General features: G+C 41.4%; 1 protein-coding gene across 4 annotated transcripts in view; it reads left to right on the forward strand.

The window, feature by feature from the left end:
- The window catches only part of ARHGAP10 (Rho GTPase activating protein 10), a 376,879-nt gene that overhangs the window by 249,729 nt on the left and 106,296 nt on the right, over window positions 1-20,854 (forward strand). For all 4 annotated transcript variants that reach the window (XM_027513410.1, XM_027513409.1, XM_027513413.1 and 1 more), the window contains 3 exons: window positions 1,777-1,835; window positions 13,404-13,509; window positions 14,894-15,053. In XM_027513410.1, coding sequence (XP_027369211.1) covers window positions 1,777-1,835; window positions 13,404-13,509; window positions 14,894-15,053 — 325 coding nt within the window. The remainder of the gene's footprint in view (window positions 1-1,776; window positions 1,836-13,403; window positions 13,510-14,893; window positions 15,054-20,854) is intronic.

The raw sequence follows: 20,854 nt of genomic DNA on the forward strand, positions 1-20,854 counted from the left end.
CAGCAAATTTGGAAAACTCAGCAGTGGCCACAGGACTGGAAAAGATATCTCTGTTACTGATGTCTAATTCAGTTTTTAATTGTAAACAGAAATACCCTGTATAAATTGAACCCTTTAAATTTATTGAGATTTGTTTCATGGTCCAGGATATCTTTATCATGATGAGTCCTCCATATGCACTAGGAAAGAATGTGTTTTCTGTTGATTTTGGATACAGTGTCATTTAGGTGACAGGAATACCAATTAGGTGGGCTTCCCTTGCAGCTTAGCTGGTAAAGAATCTGCCTGCAATGCACAAGACCTGGGTTTGATCCCTGGGTTGGGAAGATCCCCTAGAGAAGGGAAAGGCTACCCTACTCCAGTATTCTGGCCTAGAGACTTCCATGGACTGTATAGTCCATGGGGTTGCAAAGAGTCGGACAGGACTGAGCGACTCACTTTCGCTTTGATACCAATTAGGTACATTGATGGTTGGTAGCTTTGGTCAAATCTGTATCCTAATTGATTTTGTCTACTTGTTATTTATTATCTTTTTTTTGTCTACTTGTTTTTATCAGTTACTGAAACAGATGTTTAAATCTCTGGTCATATTTGTGGACTTGTCTTTTTCCTCCTTGTAGTTCCATCGGTTTTTGCTTCATGGATTTTGAAGATCCTGTTATTAGACCCATTAACATTTATGATTGTTGCAAATTCCCTGACAGTCCATTAGGATTCTGTGCTTTCATTGCCGAGACTGAGGGTTCAGTCCCTGGTTGGGGAACTAAGAACCTGCAAGTCATGCGGGCACAGCCAAAATAAATTAATAAATTTTAAAAACTCATTTCGGATTGTTTAAAAAATTAGGATTGTTATGTCTTCTTGATGAATTGACCTCTTTGTCAGTATGACATGACCTTCTTTATCCCTGGCATTTTGAATGTGATTTGAATGTGTTTTAAATTTTTTTTCTATGTGTATATATGTCTTTAATTTTTTAAAAAACATTTGAAGAGGAATTTCTGGGCTTCATGATCTAAACGTTTTAAGAAGTTTTTATCTTTTATGTTGCCAGATTGCCCTCCAGAAAGCTAGTGCAGATTGATAACTCATCTTAGTGTTCTTTAAGTGTTTATAGAGTTTGAAGATCTGGTCTTTTAAAATTTAAGATACATATCAATGTTGATTGAACTAACATTCTGTTGACCACAGTATGAAATCTACTATTTATGTAATTTGCTTTGTAGAAAATTAAAATGATTTTTTAAAAGTTGTTATCAATTTTATTTTATATCTTTATTGTTTCATAGGCATATATCAAAATTGAGTACTATATTTTTATAAGAGATGTAAGAGGAGGGGGCTTGATTTCTTTAAGTTTGTTTAATCTTCTCCATATAGTTTTTGTGACGTCTTCGATGAATGCCCTAGGGGTGATTGCCAATATTATGTTTATATTTGGTTGGATAAAATGTTTGACCTTAAATAAATTAGTCTGTGGAAGGAAGTTTTATATATGAAATCAGATGTTTGTAAAGGTACTTTCCTACATTAAATGTGAAATACTATGTGCTTAGATCCGATAGGGATTTGTGACTGCTTGAGCTTTTGATAATGCCTGGTGCAGATAACACTTAATAAAGGAATCCATTTGAATGATGTATTTTTTTTGATATGTAAAATATTTCTTGGAGAGTTTTGCACATAAAGAAACGCATGACATATTGAATATCCTTTTGTAAAAAGTGCAAAGAGAGTTGACCTGTTTGGTAATTCTGAGCTGTCTTTTCCATGTAGGAGTCTTCCAGAGCCGCTGATGACCTATGAGTTACATGGAGATTTCATTGTTCCAGCCAGTAAGTATTGTGTCGAGGTGATAGAAACAGTTCTGTGGTTAACTGTGTATACGCTAAAATTTCCACTAAATGGAAACTGAATTTTGATTTAAATCTCCCTAATTTAATTTCCATTTCAATTTCCACTAAATCTCATTTCCACTAAAATGAGAGATTTGTTTTTGTTATAATCTGTATTAAAAATGGAAATCACTTTAGGAGGTGTTTGACATTTGCCCCCCTTTTAGAAGATGAAAAAAGGAATAATTAATATATGCATTCATAGTCACAGACGTTTATTTATTGCCTACCGTGCACTGGTCCCTGGTAGATTGTGAATATATTGAGCTGTGAAAGGATTTCTGCCCCAGGAGTGAATTCTGTAGCAAATATTGGGGTTCACACACTTCTCCCTAAACCATAATATGTATAATAATGTCATGAGCACAATGTGATGGGAACACAGACATATTTAACTTGCAGAAGGTTGGGGAGATTAGCAGATTTGGAGAGATTAGCAGGTTGGAAATGACTTTACATAGAAAGATATTTAGATGGAAACTGCAGGCAGAAGGAATATTGTGAGCTCATGCCAGAAACCCACACAATATTTGGTAGAGAGTGAATTCTATGTGATAAAACGTTAAATGAAAAAGGCTTATAGTTGGTAGAATTTTAATTTGTGATTACATTTTTTTGTGAGTCATAACTCATTTCTTGTTTTCTTTCTAGTATACCCTCAATTATACCGTGTTATACACACTCAGTTTTTATATTTGACACATGGTGTTTAATCATCATAGTCCTCCTAAATATTCTGGTGTTAGGTATTTAATAGTTAAGGAAAGCAAGGTTGGGATATGTTAAGTACCTTGCCAGGTTATAGAGATCTTTATTTAAAATTCAAAACCCCAGTTCTATTGGCTGAAACCTGCAGTATTGGTTTTCACAGGTGCACTGACGGTAGCTGTAATTGTATTTTCATTTCCGTTTATTTTTTTCCCTTGGATGTATTCCATAGTTTAATCTGTTGAAAACCTTAGAGCAATCCCTTTGGGTCCCATGTTACTGCTGCCCAAACATTGCTTTAAATGTTATCTCCTTGTGAGGTCCCTGCTCCAGCCAGCATGAAGGTTCCTGGGAGGTTGCAGAAAGAAGTAATGGGTCAACCCAGTTAGATTCTGCATATAAAACAGGCGTTTGCAAAAATATGGTCTATTCACTTGTTTTCACATGGAAGAGGATTTTTTTTAAAAAGGGAATCAGTATGATCAAGGAAGTAGGGGAAAGTTTTCTTGGCAAAAACTCAAGCAAATGCTTAGTTGTTTTGAATTCTTGCCTGTGGCATTTCTGGCAAACCGGGGAAAGAGAAATTAAACTCTCGTTGGAGGACAATTGTTTCATGTTGTTTGCCTCCGAGACTGGAAAAAGCAGAAGAGTGCCAGTTTTAATCTAAAATCCTTTGAGAATTGGAGAAAGATAAAGTGATTATGGGGTAAAGGCTTCAGTCACCATAAGTTAGTATCGTTACCGCGCTTTGTAACTGAAGCCAGTATGTTTGAAATTCTAACATCACTGTATTTTTACCAGATGTAGAGGTGGGAGTTCACAAGTGGTTGCTAAGTCCTAGGAGGTGAGTTTCAAGAGTTGTTGAGGCTGTCCTTTCACACTGTGGAGGAAGAGATTGTGTAAGTACAAAAGGCAGCGTCACCTTCTAGGCCAGTGCCTTATTTTTTGCTTCTGGACTTTGTGAGGATCCCACACAGTGGGCTCTCAGTTCCTGACCAGTAATCAAACCTGTACCCTCTGCTGTGGAGGCTCAAAGTCCTAACCACTGGACTGCCAGAAAAATCCTTCCCTTCATTTTTTTCCTTGTCAGTGTCTTTCCTGTAGAGGTCTGTTGAGAACCTGTGAGTTCATTTCTGGAGTATATAATACAAATAGAAATTTTCTCTCTCTGTTGTCATGACAGAAAAGAATTTTTTTTCTTCTTCATTCTTAAAAAACAAAAAACAAACAAAAAAACCCCTACTGATCCATGTTGAATGCATCAAGAAATTAAAAAAAAAATTTTTTTCTTAGTAAAATTAAGAGCATTTCAGCTGATGGAGTTTACTTAAAATTGCTAAAGAAACTGGAAACCATCTGTGTAGGAAAATCACTCCTGTGTGTCTCCTGCACACACACAATACTTCTGGTCACCAAATGTGTGGGTTTCCCCCCATACCAACCAATTCTGTGACACCAGCTGAGCGGCCTGCAGTTGGATTCAGTTCTGATTCTGTCTACCTGGAGTTGGCCTCTGATCCCACAAGTTAAGGACTTGGTCCCACAAGACTGCCTTCCCATTAAGATACCAGTCCGAAGTCCCAGGTTATTTCTGGTATTTTTGACTGACTGGCTAGAAGTCCACTTTCTCATAACCCCCGTCCTGGACAGGAGAATTTGTTAGAGTGCTTCATAGGAGTCGTGGAAATGCAAGTGTCCATTTATTTACCAGCTTATGGTAATGCATTTCATAAAAGATATGATGAAGGATGCAGATACATGGTCAGGTTCATAGGGCAAAGTCCAGATGTCTCGTGAGTGTAGGAGTGTTAGACCCATAAAGCTGGGATGTGCCACCCTCCTGGCATTTAGATATGTTCATTCACTTGGAAGCGCTCTCTCTATACCCTGTGCTAGAGGGACTTTTTATGAAGTCTTCATCCTGTAGGCATGATAGATTATTAACTCCATTTCTTGGCCCTCTCCAGAGAATGGTGGATGGACCTGAAAATTCAAGCTTCTTTCTGGTGCCTACCCGCCACGTAGAATCCCACCAAAAGTCACCTCATTAAAACAAAAGGCATTCTAATCACCCCCAGGTTCAGAGGGACCTGGGAGCTTGGTGTTAGATGTTCTTAGCACTCAGGAAATTGCAGAGCTCCTAGGAGTTCTGTGTCAGGAACTAGAAATATTAGAACATAAGACTCTCTGAGCACCCCCCAAAGACAAGGGTTTTAGGAGCTCAGCATCAGGAACTATATCAGGAACTCTCAGGCACAGAGACCAGTATATGTGTATTTCTTACTATTTCATACCATCCATCTTGTGAGAGAATATAATGGGATTTTAGTATAGGAATTTGTAAGGTGAAAATACAGTTGGCTTGGTCCTGCTGGAATCAGAAGCTTACCCAGCTGGGGGAGACTGGTAGGCATTTACCTGGATCTGTTACTGCTCATGGGGTGTATTTCCTTTGAGAATGTTGTAGTCCTCAATGTGTGTCTCAGCCTTTCAGGCTCACAGTCTTTGATAGATCATATTGGTAAGAATTGGACCCAGGCTTCAGGGTTGTACTCATGCTAAACTTCATTTGAGAATGAAAACTGAAGCCTGGATGCCTAACACGGCATCACTCTAAAACTTCCCGTCTCCCAAATCAGAAATTGTTTTCTTTAGTCTGTGTTCTTCAATTCAGTATGTGTTCTTCCTGTAGTCAAGTTACCTGGGAAGCAAAATCATAAATCACAGAGTTCTGTAGTCATTGGTAATGAGAAGGAAACTATTACCGGAAAGGCGCGAGTGTCTGCCTAGGTAGATTGTTCTATACTTGTTTCTTGTAGGGGAAACAAGACACAGTCATGTTGTCTTGGTGAAGAGGGACTCAGAAATCTGGAAATTAAAGAAATTGGATGCTTAATGACATCAAGCTATCTGAGCCTGATGTATTCAATATCTGGTAGATAGGGTCTCCCCTGGAAGAACTGGATTCCTTGATGTCTGTTAATTGAAGCCCTTTGTCCTGTGGAAAGTACTTGAACATTTATTGCTAATGGTTTCCTAAAATTACAGTATTATTGACTTATGACATTTAAATATTGAATTTAAGTTTATCTGTCTGTGTATCTTTGATAAGCTCCAGTAAGCTACGTTCGTATCTTTTCCAGTCTCCATTAGTTGGCACAGCAACGTAAGCAGATTGACATTAAGTGTTGTAGACACTGATTTGTAGTTTCACAATTTAAAATGCTTTTGCTATTACAGTAAACTCCTGTCCCTGGCAAGTGGCAGGAATTTGGTGTTTTGATGAATTCGGTATCTTAGATTTTTTAAAAAGTTATGTCTTGCATTCTTTGTCAGTTTATATTAGTTAAAATATAATGAAATGCACATGGCATAGGCAGCTAAGGACAGTTTATCTTAGAAAACTCCTTTTGAGTACCTGAAAGTTATTATTATGTTGTAGCTGCATGAAAATGCCCATTAATATAAAGCTTTGATTAATATAAAAATGGAACAAAACGGAGAAAAAGTAGTCTCACTTTAAAAACTTTGTATCCACAAAATCTTCTTTTTTGGAAGAAGGAAAATCAAACTCAGGAAAAAAATATGTGTGTGACTTCCAATGAGATGGGTGTGAGCTGGTGGGACAGGGACTCAGGAAAGGACATGGAAGGTTTAGATTCTGTTTTTCAAAACTGATTATAGTATTTTTAGAAATGAAGAACCTTATCCTTTGAAAGCAGGAAAACTCTTTTCCTATCTTGTATTTCTGAATAAGTGATAAATCAAAAATATTAAAATTAGATTTTCTTTGAAGAAGATGATTATTGACAAGGTATACACATGAATTAGAAGTAGTGTTTTAGTGCAGAGTTTTCAAAAATTTTTAGTTTTTGAAAGTATGAAATTCTTATTGCAGGCAATTTTCCTTTCTTTCCCTGGGAATTTTTGACTGTTTTTGAGAGTCCCTGCTTTAATTTCATTTTTAAAATCAAAGCTGTGAATTGAAAAATGCTATTATGTTTTTATTGCTTTCATTTCCTTCCAGCTTTGATGTAGTAAGGTGTTATCTTGGTTTTAACTCCAGATTAAAAACTTGATTATAATTTATCACCTAACTCTTTAGAGAGTTGTACTTTTACTTTCGATGACAAATGTAGTCTGTATCTAAGAGTCTTTTATTATTTAATAGTATTTGATTAATACTCCTTTATCCTTTTTCCTTTATCATGTGCCTTTTCATTTCTTAGCCTTTTTTCCTTCCTCTTGCTTTATCAACAACATGTCCTGTGTTGTAAAATCTCATTCCTGTTCTCAAACAGTACTACTGAAAGTGTCACATGGAACAAACTCAACTTTACAAACATTGGAAGCAACCTAAATATTCATAAAATTAATGGTGTGCAGTCCATTTAATGACCGAGAGATGTCCGTTATATATTAAATGAAACAATATATGAATATCTCATTGAAAAAAAAGAAGGAAAACTCTGAAAGGATTAAATTTAAAAGTTACTAACACAGCCACTGTGGAGAACAGTATGGAGGGGCCTAAAAAAGTCTAAAACTAGTTACATATGATCCTGCAATCCCACTCTTGGGCGTATAGCTGGAAAAGGTGAAAACTCTAACTCAGAAACTTGTATGTACACCAGTGTTCATAGCAGTATTATTTACTATAACCAGGATGTGGAAGCAGCCTAAATGTTCATCAAGAGATGAATGGATAAAAATGTGATTTGTGTGTATACACACACATACACACACAATGGAATTTTAGCCATAAAAAGAGTGACATAATGACATTAGTAGTAACGTGGATGAACCCAGACATTATCATACTAAGTGAAGTAAATCAGAGAAAGACAAATACCATATGATATCACTTCTCTGTGGAATCTAAAACAAAATGATACAAATGAACTTATTTACAAAATAGACTCACAGACATAGAAAACAAATTTATGGTTACCCAAGGGGAAAAGGGGTAAGGTGGGATAAATTAGGATCTTGGGAGCAACATATACACACTTGTTGTTTAGTCAGTAAGTTATGTCTGACTCTCTTGTGACCCCGTGGACTGTAGCCTGCCAGGCTCCTCTGCCCACGGGATTCTCCAGGCAAAAATACAGGAGTGTGTTGCCATTTCTTTCTCCAGGGGATACTCCCCACCGAGGGATAGATCCCGCTTCTCCTGCATGGGCAGGAGGATTCTTTCCCATTGAGCCACCAGGGAAGCCCATATACACTCTGCTATATATAAAATAGATTAACAACAAGGACCTACTGTATAGCACAGGGAACTATATTTAGCATCTTGTAATGACCTAAAATGAAAAAGAGTTTTAAAAATTACGATTTTATCTTAGGGTGAGGTAAGTTTTATGAGTGACTTGGACTTTTCTTTGAAACATAATAGAAATGTGCACAAATAATCAGTGTGCAGTTAATGATTTTCGGTTAAGTGGAGATAGCTGTGCAGTTAGCCCTCAGGTCAAGAAACTGATCATTGAGGAATTTCCTGGTTAGGACTCTGCCTTCACCACCGAGGTGAGACAGCCGCCCCTGGTTACTGTCCCCCCTCCCCCATGCTCCTGACTTCTGACATCGTGGGAGAGGGTTGCTGCGTTTGACCTGTATGTGAATGGAATCATACAGGATACACTGACGTGTCTGGCTTTCTTAAGTTCATCTAACGAGATGTCTTCCTGTGGAGGGAACCGGCACGTCACTCTCACGGCAGTGCGGCGCCCCGTTGTGTGACTATACGTCACCCACCTTTCTGGTCTTGATGCATAGTTGAGTTGCTTCAGTTTTGGACTGTTACCCAAGGTGCCGCTGCCAAGAACATTCCAGTGTGTGTCCTTTAGTGAATGGTCCTATGGCATGTTGGGATCATCGGGAATGTGTGTGTTCAAGATTGGTGGATTTCGCCTAACCGTCCTCCAAATTGGTTGTACCATTCAGTTATTCCCACCTAGTTAATGCATGACAGTTCCACTTGCTTCATGTCCTTGTCAAAGCTTATTATTCACTTAGAGCCATCCTCATAGGTGTATAGGAGTTTTTATTTGGTTTTAATTTCTATTTTCCTGATAACTAATGAGGTTTGGTGCTTTTGCCATACATGTATGGGTCATTTAACTGTCGTCTTATATTTTTGTTCTACGCTTTCCCATTTTTCTTTCGGGTTGTCTCTCTCTCTTCTGATTGTAGGAATTCTATGTACTCTGATTGCATGTTCTTTTTAAACTGTATGTATTTCCAATTTTTAGTGATTTTTTTTTTTTTTACTGAATTTTTACTTTATCTGTTTTCTAAAATTTTAGCAGAACAGACTTTTTTTTTAACAGTGATAAGGTGGTGAAACTATTATTTTGAAAAAGCATATTCCCTAAGTCAAGCAGAGAAAGACAAATACTGCATGATCTCACTTATTTGTGAACTTAAAAACAAACAAAAAACCTTCAAGTTCACAGACACTGGGATCAGATGAGTAGTTGACAGAGGTAGAAGACAATGAGGTGAGGAAAATGGCTGAAGAGGGATAAAAGGTGCAGACGTCCAATTGTAACGTAAATGAGTCTTAGGATGTAATGTACAGCTTGATGGCTATAGGTGGTAACACTGCATTGTATGTTTGAAAGTTGTAAGAGAGTAGATCTTAGACGTTCTCATCACCAGGAAAAAAATCTGTAACTATTTGTGGTGACAGATGTTAACTTGTTACGGTGATCATTTTTCATTTTTCAGTGTATCCAAATATTGAATTACAGTGTTGTACACCTGAAACTAATATAATGTTACATGCCAAATATTAAAAAGTTAAAAAAAATTTAAAAGACACACTAAATTCCCCTTTCTTAATCGGCTTTGCCTTTTTTTCCCCGTCTCTGTCCTTTCTCCCACCACCCTCCTGCCCCGCCTTTTTTTCCTTTTTGGCTGAGCCTTTTGGCATACAGCACTTCTCCGACCACAGATCAATCTCGTGCCCCCTGCGGTGGAAACGCAGAGTCTTAACCACGGGAGCACCAGGGAAGTCCTCTCCTATTTTGAAGAGCTGGTTGAAACCCCACCCTCCCTGTCCCGTCAGCACCTCACTCTTTAACCTCCTGCTTCTGTCAGGTAGACTTTGCCGTATCTGGGGCTGCTCCTTTGTGTTTCGATTCCCCAGTCTCTCCTTAACTGCTGATGATATGATGGTACGAGCTACCCGGTCTTCACAGGTTTCTTCTCATTTGACTGACGACACTGAGCCTCCCTGGTCTTCTGGTCTCTTCCTCCTCCTGTGTTTTGCTTGGCTCCCTGTTGGCCTCTCCCCTGTAGGTCTTTGGAGCTCTTTTCCCCACCATGTCCTTTGTTGGCCTCTGGAGTAGTTGGGCAGCATTGGCCACGTGCCCGAGGTCACACGCTTTGGGGAGTGTGGCTAGTCTTTAGCTGTAAAGCATCTTCCCCTTTACAGATACCTGTTAGAGTGCCAGCCCTTGAATGTCACTTACTCCATCACTCACCATTGTCTTCCTCCTCAAACATGCTTTGCCTCCTGGGTTCCTGTCTGTCCATAGAACTAACTCTACTGCCAGATAACCCAGCCGAGAAACGTCTTCATCTCTGCCTCTTCCTTTGACCCGCAGCCGAGCTGAGGCTAGATCCTGTGAATTCTGCCTCTTCTGTAATAGCTCTCACATTAGAGGAACACAGACCGCAACAGTAACACAGATGACATCAGTAATGTTTGCTAACAGTTTGAGTGCCTCTCTCTGCCAGCCACTGGGGCTCAGCGCTTGACACTGGTCACCTCACTGAGTCTGAGCGGCCTGCTTAGATAGTGCTGTTCACTTCGTTTTGCAGGTGAGGAAACAGGCCTAGAGAGCTTAGGCAACTTGCCTAAGGCCACTTTGCTGTTAGTTGGGAGAAGTGATTCTACTAACTGCAGACTACACTTCTTTGCTCTGTTTTCTCATTTGTAGTTCAACCCCTTGCCAGACTTCCCTGGTGGTTCAGATGGTAAAGAATCTGCCTGTAATGTGGGAGACCCAGGTTCGATCCCTAGATCAGGAAGATCCCCCGGTGGAGGAAATGGCAACCCACTCCAGTATCCTTGCCTGGAGAATCCCATGGACAGAGGAGCCTGGCGGGTTATAGTCCACGGGGTTACAAAGAGCTGGACACAACTGAGTGACTAACACAACTGCTTTCCCATCTGCCTGCCCCTTCCTGCCTCGCTACTTCTTGCCCAGATAGCATTTCCCTCTTAATTTGTTCTTTTCCCCATTCAGATTCATCCTCCAAAAATTTCAGGTGTATCTTCCCCTCTGCTCATATTCTTTCTTGCTTTACTTTCAGTGACTAATTTAGAAGCCATCAGTAAAGACAGTTCTTTTTTTAAAAAAATTTTTATGAGAGGGTAGTTGATTCACAATGATGTGTTAGTTTCATGCGTACAGCAAAGTGAATCAGTTACACACGTACACACACACACACGTATATATATATTTACCCTTCATTAGATTCTAGCTCATATAGGCCATCACAGAGTATTAAGTAGAGTTCCCTGTGCTACAGAGTAGGTTCTTACTAGTTAACTGATTTGTGTATAGTGTGTGTATGTCAATCCCAGCCTCCAGTTTATCCTCCCTGTTACCTTTGATAACTACACGTTTGTTTTCTACATCTGTCACTCAATTTTTGTTTTGTAAATGAGTTCATTTGTACCTCTTTTAAAAAAGATTCCGCATATAAGCAATATATGGTATTTGTCTGACGTCACTCAGTGTGACAATCTCTAGGTCCGTCCGAGTCACTGCCGGTGGCCTTATTTTGTTCTTATGGATGAGTAATATTGGTCTTTACAGACCAAAGTTTGGTTGTGACCACCTTTCTATAAGTTGAAGCTGCCCTCTGTGAGGAGGCTGTGTACTTTCTCACACTGTTTGCCGAATGCAGAATGTACCCCTCACCTCCCAGTTCCGCCTGTCCCTGAAACCTTTCCTGTTTTTCAAGCCCCTGCTTCAATGCTCTCCCTTATGTGAAGCCTTCCTGCGCGTCCCTGCCAGCTCTCTGTGAACTTCCACAGCAGTTTGCAACCTTCCTTCCTGATGTGGTAACCTGAGCAGCTAATTCTTGTTAGCCACTTCTTTGACACCTCTGAAAACTCGAGCATAATTTTCGATATTGTGTTTTTTTGTTTTTTTTTTGATGTGTTCCATGATTTTCCATCAACACAATAAAAGGAATTTGGGGACATTGTTCATAAGAGCCATGGATGATAAGACCAAAGTCTAAGGCATTAAGGGACTATATTTGTTCCCTTAAGCTGCTGTGACAAAGAACCACAAACAGAATGGCTTAAAACAGGAGAAGTATATTCTCTTACAGTTCAAGAGGTGAGGTCCCCAGTCAAGGTGTCAGCAGGGCCTGCTCCCTTGGAAGACTCTAGGGCAGGGTCCTTCGTTGCCTCCTCCACCTTCTGGCGTTTCCTGGCAATTCTCAGTGACCCTTGGCTTGTAGCTTCATCACTCCGTTGACACACAGAGTCTCTCCCGTGTCTGCCTTCACAGTGGTCGTCTTCCCCCATGCTTTTGTTTTCTTATAAGGGCAGCAGTCATATTGGACTTGGGGCTTCCCTGGTGGCTCAGCTGGTAAAGAACCTGCCTGCTAGTGCAGGAGACACAAGAGACCCGGGTTCAATCCCTGGGTTGGGAAGATTCCTTGGAGAAGGAGATGGCAACGTGCTCCAGTATTCTTGCCTGGAAAATTCCACGCACAGAGGAGCCTGGTGGGCAGCACCACATTTCTCCACTGTTGTCTCATCTGAACTAATGACGTCTCCAGTGACCTGTTCTAAATAAGCACTGAGTCAGGCACAGCGTGTGATCCCAATGTTTTGACATCTGGGGCCTGACTGACCCTGGGGAGACTGTCCTTTGCAGGGCTAACCAATTCCTAGAGATATTTAACCTTTGCACAGTTTCCATGTGCGAACTAACCAATCCAGAGCCCACGTTGCCTCCCTGACCCCACCTTTCAGGTTCTGACGTTCCAGGCCAACATTCTCCTGCCTTAGTAACCCCAGGACCAGGTGCCAGATAATCAGGAACAGTCTTTATATCCCTGAGCCTGTTCAAAGATTTGGACCAACCAATCCTAAGCCTGCTTACCCTGCCTTGTTCCTTCAGAAAGAGAGCACAGTAAAGCAGCTTGCCCTCACCTCCTGACCGCCCCTGGTGCTTCACCACATGGCCCTGCCTGGCATTGCATTTCCCCTTATTTCTAGGGATCTGTGAGGATCAGCTTCTTCCTTCATGACAGTTTTCATGTCTGTGTGTCTTACCATACCTGATGAAAACGAGATGGTACATTTAAAAACATTCAACTCTGTGATACCAGGAGTTAGAATTTCAGCACATCATTTTGGGGGATAAAATTTAACGCATCAAAGGAAAGAAGCCACTTGGTGAGATTTTATTTGCATTCCTCTGTGAGGTGGTGACCCATGACTAGAGTCAACAGGTAAGTAAGGAGCAGACTCGAGGAGCAGCATGCCAGAGTGAGAAGCCATGGTCCCTTTCTGTTCTGAAATACCAGCAGAGGGAAAGGCGTTATTTGCCGCTGCACTGAAATTACATCATAGGGGAGGCATAGAAGATTCATAATAGGGAGAAAGATGGATTTTCTTTTCCTTTGAACAGAGGCAAAATGCGTGTAAATTCTGTGCTTGAAGATTTAATGGATGAGCTGTTGCAATTGTTTGTTTTCAGGCCTATATTTCATTCTGAATTCTCTGCTAACTTTTCTGTTTTTCTTTTTTTTTTTTAAAAGAGAGCGGCAGCCCGGAATCTCGTGTTAATGCCATCCATTTCTTGGTACACAAACTGCCAGAAAAAAATAAAGAAATGTTGGATATTTTGGTGAAACACTTAACTAAGTAAGCCTCTTTTTCTTCCTGACTTGCTTTATTTAGTTCTGGGTGCCATGTGGTGGTGTGGGTCTGTAAGGCTTTGAACTGGGGCTGCGGACCCAATACCAGAGCCACACCTGCAAGTGCAGGCTGGACGCTTGCCTCGCTGTGTGTGTTTTGGACAAGAGTGATGAAATGTGATGCTCATGAAGTCGTATAATTATTTGCTTAACTTCACTGCCAGCAACTCAGGGTTTGATTAGAAGTAAGAAAAGAGAATCTTAAACATTTCCCTATACACTGATTCTGGCCATGTGATTATAAGTCTGTTAGCAAATTTAGCTTGGTTTCACACCTTCCTAACTCTGAGTCTGCATGGATATATCCTTGAAGTTTGTTTAATCCAGTAGTAGGCAGTTATTTCATTCAATCCATTCCATTTTTTTTTTCACTCCCTCTTTACAAAGTAAGCAAAATCTAATAATTCAGTGGGGAAATTAGCTCTTTCGTCATATATAAATGGCTCCTAGGTCACTGTAATTGTAGAATTTTAGAGGTGGGAGGAAGCTGAGGAACACTGTGTTTTATAACCTGTATTTCACACACACACACAAGAAACTGAAGGTGAGAAAATATTGTGGCTTCCAGGGCTTCTCCTGCTGTAGAGCCATTCATTCATGTGGCCTGCCAGTGTTTTCTGAGTGCCTTCTAAGGTGTTAGTTGAACACATAGTTGAACAAGATAAAGTCCCTGTCTTTGTGAAGTACCTTCTTTCTAGGAGGGAAAAGATAATGAACAGACTACAAATAAAAATCATGTCAGGTGGCAAATGGTAAAAAGGCTCAGTAAGAGTGAGGGATAAAGAATATGTATTGGGTTTGGGACTATTAAGAGTTGTGATGGAGGGTCTTTTCAAGGATAAGACCTTTGAGTGGAGACTTGAATTGGGTGGCAGGCTGCTGAGAACAGTCGCCCAGGTTGTTGGCTGCACAGTGGAGTATGGGTGTTCTGACCAAGCTCTGTGTGCTCGTGACGATGCTTCTTACAAAGGCGCCGAGTGGTCTGGGAGTCTCTGGAAACGTGTATAACGACCAGGGGAAAGAAGGGGTGTTCTTAGCAGAAAGGAACAGACAGTACATGAAGGCCCTCAGGGACACAGGCTTAGCATAGACACAGAATTATTAAGAATGGTGCTGTGGTTAAACAGAGCATCAAAGAAAAGGAAGGAAGTGGGAAGGCAGGTAGGGTCCCCACCTGTGGTGCCCTGCCAGGCGTGGCTATTACAGTGGCGGACACTGAGGCCAGTTGAGTCCGGCTTCTTGCCTGTAGGGAAAGGCAGAGTTGCAGACATCCCACGGCCACTGCCCCTTCTTTTAACCAGAGACCTTTCTACCCCCTTTCATCTTATTAGTGTTTCAAATCACTCCAAGCAGAACCTCATGACCGTGGCAAATTTAGGAGTGGTGTTTGGACCAACTCTCATGAGGCCGCAGGAAGAGACTGTTGCTGCCATCATGGATTTGAAGTTTCAGAACATCGTTGTGGAAATTTTAATTGAAAACCATGAAAAGGTAAAAGTGCCTTTTTTCTCCTTTCCTTAGGGTAATTCCTGTTCGGGGCTTATTTCCATGTGAGGTACGCCTGTCCTCTTAGTTTTTTGTGTAATGATTTTATGATCCTGATGGCAAGCCTGGTTCTGAGAAGTCCTCACGGAGTTTGTGTCTTTGGTGGAGTTCTATAAACCTGAAGCTTTCCTAGGCTTCTGCTATTCCCCTGGTTTAAGGAAGCACCATTTATTCCAGATGTTGTAGACTGTTTCTTGCGGCCCTGTTCCTCGCCTTGGATTTCCCACGCAGATTCTGTTTTCTGTAACACGGGGAAAACGTGTTGTCGGTCCGTTTCACACTCTCCCCAGAAAACCACACACACCTGCCCCCTCTCCTCAGAGCTATGCCAACAATTTCAGGAGATCCGCATGCATTCTTGAACCTGGGGCCTCCAGGTTGAGAATCTCTGGCTTAAAATGAATAATCTCTTGGGTAACATCCTATTGTTTGTTTCTCTGTATTCAGAGGAATACATGAGTTTTCAAATAAATGGACTCTTTCAAGATCTTTTAGGATTTTTTCCTTCTCTTCTGTTCATATAGAGCAGGACCTAACTTTCCTCATTCTTTTTTTTAATAATTTTTATTGAGGTATAATTGCCTTACAGTGTTGTGTTATTTTCTACTCTACAGCATGATGACTCAGCTGTAGAGTAGATATACATATGTATACAGACATACAGCTGTACAGTAGATATGCATACATATGCATCTGTATGCATATGTATACAGATATACAGCTGCACAGTAGATATGCACATACATGTATCCCCTCTTTTTTGGTTTTCTTTCCCATTTGGGTCGCCACAGAGCACTGTGCAGACTTGTCTGAACTGCACAGTATGCTCTCACTAGTTACGTATGTTATTCATCATGTCAGGAGTGTATATATGTCAGTCCCAATCTGCCAGTTCACCCCATCCCTCTTCCCCACTTGGTATCCATAAGTTTGTTCTCTCCATCTGTGTCTCTATGTTTGCTTTGCAAATAAATTCATCTATACCATTTTTCTAGATTCTACATATATGTGTCAATATACAGTACTTGTTTTTCTCTTTCTGACTTACTTCACTCTGTATCACAGACTCTAGGTCCACCCGTGTCTCTACAAATGTTCCAATCTCGTTCCATTTTATGGCTGAGTAATATTCCATTGTATATACGTACATCTTCTGTATCCGTTCCTCTGTTGATAGACACTTGGATTGCTTCCGTGTCTGACTATTGTAAACAGTGCTGCAGTGAACATTAGGGTGCACAGGTGTTTTTTGAGTTATGGTTTTCTTACTTCTAAGACAGGGAATTGGAAAACGGTTAAGATGATTGGTCAACAACTTTAATTGCTTACTAAATTTTGTAAAACATTGGGATTGCGTTATATGGTAAGCATGTATTAGGTGCTGGGAGGTGAAGACAAGCATTACAACCCCTGATGGAAAGTACGTCACCATCTGGGGGGTTGGAGTCGTGTTCTGGGAACTGTGTCCCACAGCTCACATCCCTAACATCTGGTGCAAGTGTACTTACTTTTCTAGTTGTTACCCATTTCTCTCTTCTAGATCTCTGAGGACAGAGATCTTTTTGCACATTTAGAATAAATCCTGGTACTCCTTAGGCACTCTGTTAATATTTATTTGGTGAATTAATGGATTCAGTAAAATATATGGAGGTCAGAGAAGTGGGAAGGAGACAGAGAGAGGTGTAGTCCCTTTGGCAAAGCGGGGGAGAATGTTCCTTGGATTCTTGTGTCTTCTGCTGCTGGAGAAATTCTAGCTTACGAGAATGTCACTTCCCACTGAAAAGTGAGGCTTGAAACCTAGTTAGAGATTCACTTTAGGAGGGTGGCAAAAGCAGCTTGCTTATGGGTGTCAGACATTGGTGGGTTTTTGCTTTGTTTTGGTTTTCGGCAGCTAGTGGTGCATTTATGCCTCCTTTCATGGTTCCGTCAAACCGTCGTTAAACCTCGTTAGCGTGGACAGTGAGCTGTCCAGTAAGACAGCTTCATGGCACAATGCTACTATTCGTTTTGTGGAAAAGAAATAATTAGACTCTAAGCTTCAAGAAAATGTTTAGGAGCGCAGCTGTCATTAGGTTAAACCCCAATTAGAGGACTTTTATTCAATTTATTTATGAAAATACCGACTCTGGGTCTTGCTCTGGGATAAAAGGCTCCCCCCGCCTAATGCTGCAGCTCCCCATTTTCTTCTCTTATTTGGTGCTGGGGAGATAAGTACCTGATTCTCTTCTGGGAAGTGGTGAGGGCTACTTACCCTGTTAACAAATCTTACAGGAACTTCCAAGCAGCATTGTCGAGCCAATTACAATAGTTACCGCAGATGGGACTGGACCCATGCGTGGAGCTGGAGTTTTATAGAATTAAGTGGAGGGCTTCTGGTCTGCGCTCTCCCCTTTGCTGTGGCCAAGCTAGGTGGTGCTGTGAATGCACAGCTGGTACTCACTGAAGTCCTGAGGTCTCCTACCAAGAGGAGATGAGATACTCAGTTTCAGATTGTTCCCTGAATGTGTGGGCTCATGTTTGGGTCACCCTAAGGGTTGCTTGGGGTGGGGACGTTCAGTTCAGTTCAGTCGCTCAGTCGCTCAGTTCAGTCGCTCACTCTTTGCTATCCCACGAACTGCAGCACGCCAGGCCTCCCTGTCCATCATCAACTCCCGGAGTCCACCCAAACCCACGTCCATCGAGTCGGTTATGCCATCCAACCATCTCATTCTCTGTCGTCCCCTTCTCCTCCTGCCCTCAATCTTTCCCAGCATCAGGGTCTTTTCAAGTGAGTTAGCTCTTTGCATCAGGTGGCCAAAGTATTGGATTTTCAGCTTCAACATCAGTCCTTCCAATGAACACCCAGGACTGATCTCCTTTAGGATGGACTGGTTGGATCTCCTTGCAGTCCAAGGGCGGTTAGCTTGGATTAATGAACATTTTTGAGAACTTAATTTCTCTATTCTCTCTTTTTTCCCCCCTTCAATTTCATCTTTGTGCACTTTTTTTTTAAAGATTTTTTTTAATGTGGACCATTTTTTAAAAAGTCTTTATTGAATTTGTTAAGATATTTTGCTTTATGTTTTGTTTTTTGGGCCCTGAGGCATGTGGGATCTTGTCTCCCTCACCAGGGATTGAACTGCAGCCCCACATTGAAAGCACGGAGTCCTAACCACTGGCCCGCCTGGGAAGTCCCGCCCGTGTCCACTCTCACTCTCACTCCCAGCTTTTCGTTTCTGTTCGGGCTTCACGTAAGAGTCTGTGCTCAGCTCTGAGGAAGGGTATTTCTGCCGACTGGTGGTTTTGTGGAAACACTTCCTGTGGATGTCTGGCCCCACTTGGGCCATACGTTTCCTTGACAACTGATCTCCATATTCCACCTAAAGAGGCTGATGTTTGTCTTGAATGTGGTGAAAGAGGGATATGTTGATAGTTCCTTTTCATGTTTGAGAGCAAAGAGAAAAATGAGAAAGGATAGGAAATGTGAGAAAGAATAGTCTCGTGAGGAAGGAAAAAAAATTATAATTCAAGAAAGAGGGGAAACTAGCAGCGAAATGAAACGGCCAAAATGACAATGGAAGGAAAATGTTTTCTTGTCCTTAGTTACTTATTTTTCTTCCCTAGGAATGTGAAATATGTTAACTCTGACCAGGAAAGTTGCTAAGTCAGAAAAGGAAACTTTCAACAGATAATTAAAGCAAGAAAGCTCCAGATTAATTTTGGAGTTGGAAAAGGACCCCTGGTTAATCTTGGGAGATTACATTTTATCCAAGCCTCTTTGCTGTTTTCATCAAATCCATATGTACTTTATAGGAAACCTAATCCATATGTTTTGGCTTCACTTCCACTCAATACATTAAGATGTTGTTTTAAAAGAAGTGTTCACGAGCCAAAAATATTACCAAGGTCTTTTTTCCTTTGCAAACCAGAAAATTGCATTTCCCAGATGGAAAGGGTACTGTGAAATTCCCAGGGATTTTCAAACAGGGGTTACACCTTAGAATGTGTGAGTTTTGCATTTGTTTTGTTCTTAAAGTATACAGTTGATCCCTTGGTATCTGTGGGGAGTTGGTTCCAGGATCCCCTGCAGATACCCAAATCCACAGATTTTCTAGTCCCTTATATAAAATGGCATAGTATTTGTACATATCCTATGCACATTTTCCTGTGAGACTTCCCTGGTGGCTCAGATGGTGAAGCATCTGCCTACAATGCCGGAGACCCGGGTTCAATCTCTAGGCTGTAAAGATCTCCTAGAGAAGGAGATGGCAACCCACTCCAGTATTTTAGCCTGGAAAATCCCATGGATGGAGGAGCCTGGTGGGCTATAGTCCATGGGGTCACATAGAGTCGGACTGAGCAACTTCACTATACACATTTTCCTGTATTCTTTACATCATCTCTAGGTTACTTGTATTGATAATACCTAATACAATGCAAATGCTGTGTAAATAGTTGCCAGTGTGGGGCAAATGCAAGTTTTGCTTTTTGGAACTTTCTGGAATTTTTTTCTAAATAGTTTTGATATGCTGTGGACTGAATCTGCTAATGGGGAACCCATGGAGGGCCAACTAGTTGAGGATTAATTCAGTACATCTGTCACGAGCGCCTGCTCTGCATCAGACACAGTGTGAGATTTGAGAGAAGTGAAGACAATCCTGTAGGGAAAAGAAGAAATGAAGTGGTGGAGGGTAAGTGTGCTCAGACAGAAGAGAGAAAGCTGCCGGGAGTTTATGAGCAGAGTTTATGTCCAGCTGCAGGGAATCTGGAAGGCTTCCTGAAAAGGTGACTTGAATAGGTTGTAGCATGGAGTTTGAACAGGTGGAGGTGTTTTAAGGGGGCATTTCAGGTATGAGGCATCATGTAATCAGAGAAGCAGCGAGTCGGTGTGTGTTCTGGGAACGCACCTCTTGTTGGAACGCGGGCGAGTGGCACTAGATGAGATTGGAAAGAGATTCAGACCAGGTGTGGGGAGGTTGAGACTGCCACCACAGGACTTGGGGTTTAATTTTGGAGGTACCAGGGCCTCTCATCGTTTTGAAGTGAGCTACTTAATCTGGCAGCAAGGTTTGCCATGAAAGCAGAGGAGTGAAGGGCCAGGTGAGAGGTCTCATGGAATGCTGGTGGGAATGGGGCATTTCCAGGGGAGAGCATCAGTTTGTGAGGTGGAAGAGACAAAATCCAGGTGCCTGGTTTGTGGGGCGCCTCAGAGGAAGGGGTTATAAATGATGCTGGGTACTCCATCTCAGGAGAATATTGGTGTTATTAATGAAAGAAGGGAAGAATGTGTTTGGGGCAGGAGTAAGATTGAGTTTAGTTTATAACGTGGGATTTTAGTGGTTGTCTGGATATCTAGCAAGATCAGCCCAGCATTGGAAAAGACCCTGATTCTGGGAAAGACTGAAGGCAGGAGGAGAAGGGGGCGGCAGAGGATGAGATGGTTGAATGGAATCACCGACTCAATGGACATGGATTTGAGCAAACTCAAGAAGGACAGGGAAGCCTGGACTGCGGCAGTCCATTGGGTTGCAAAGAGTCGGATACGACTTAGCGACTGAAAACAAAGCCCAGCAGGCAGTTGGGCTTTATTTAGTGATGCCAGTTGCTCTCAGGAGACAGGCAAGCTTGAGGGCTAATGGAAGACATGTTTTCTCCAAGAGTAAGATGTCTGTTGAGAGCAGCTTTTAAGGCCGTAAGTGCATGAGTGTTCAGGAGTGGGTAATTAGTCTAGATCTACTTTGGGTGTTTCCTGTGTCACAGAAGGACAT

The sequence above is a fragment of the Bos indicus x Bos taurus genome, chromosome 17 (assembly GCF_003369695.1).
Source record: "Bos indicus x Bos taurus breed Angus x Brahman F1 hybrid chromosome 17, Bos_hybrid_MaternalHap_v2.0, whole genome shotgun sequence".
Lineage (NCBI taxonomy): Eukaryota > Metazoa > Chordata > Mammalia > Artiodactyla > Bovidae > Bos > Bos indicus x Bos taurus.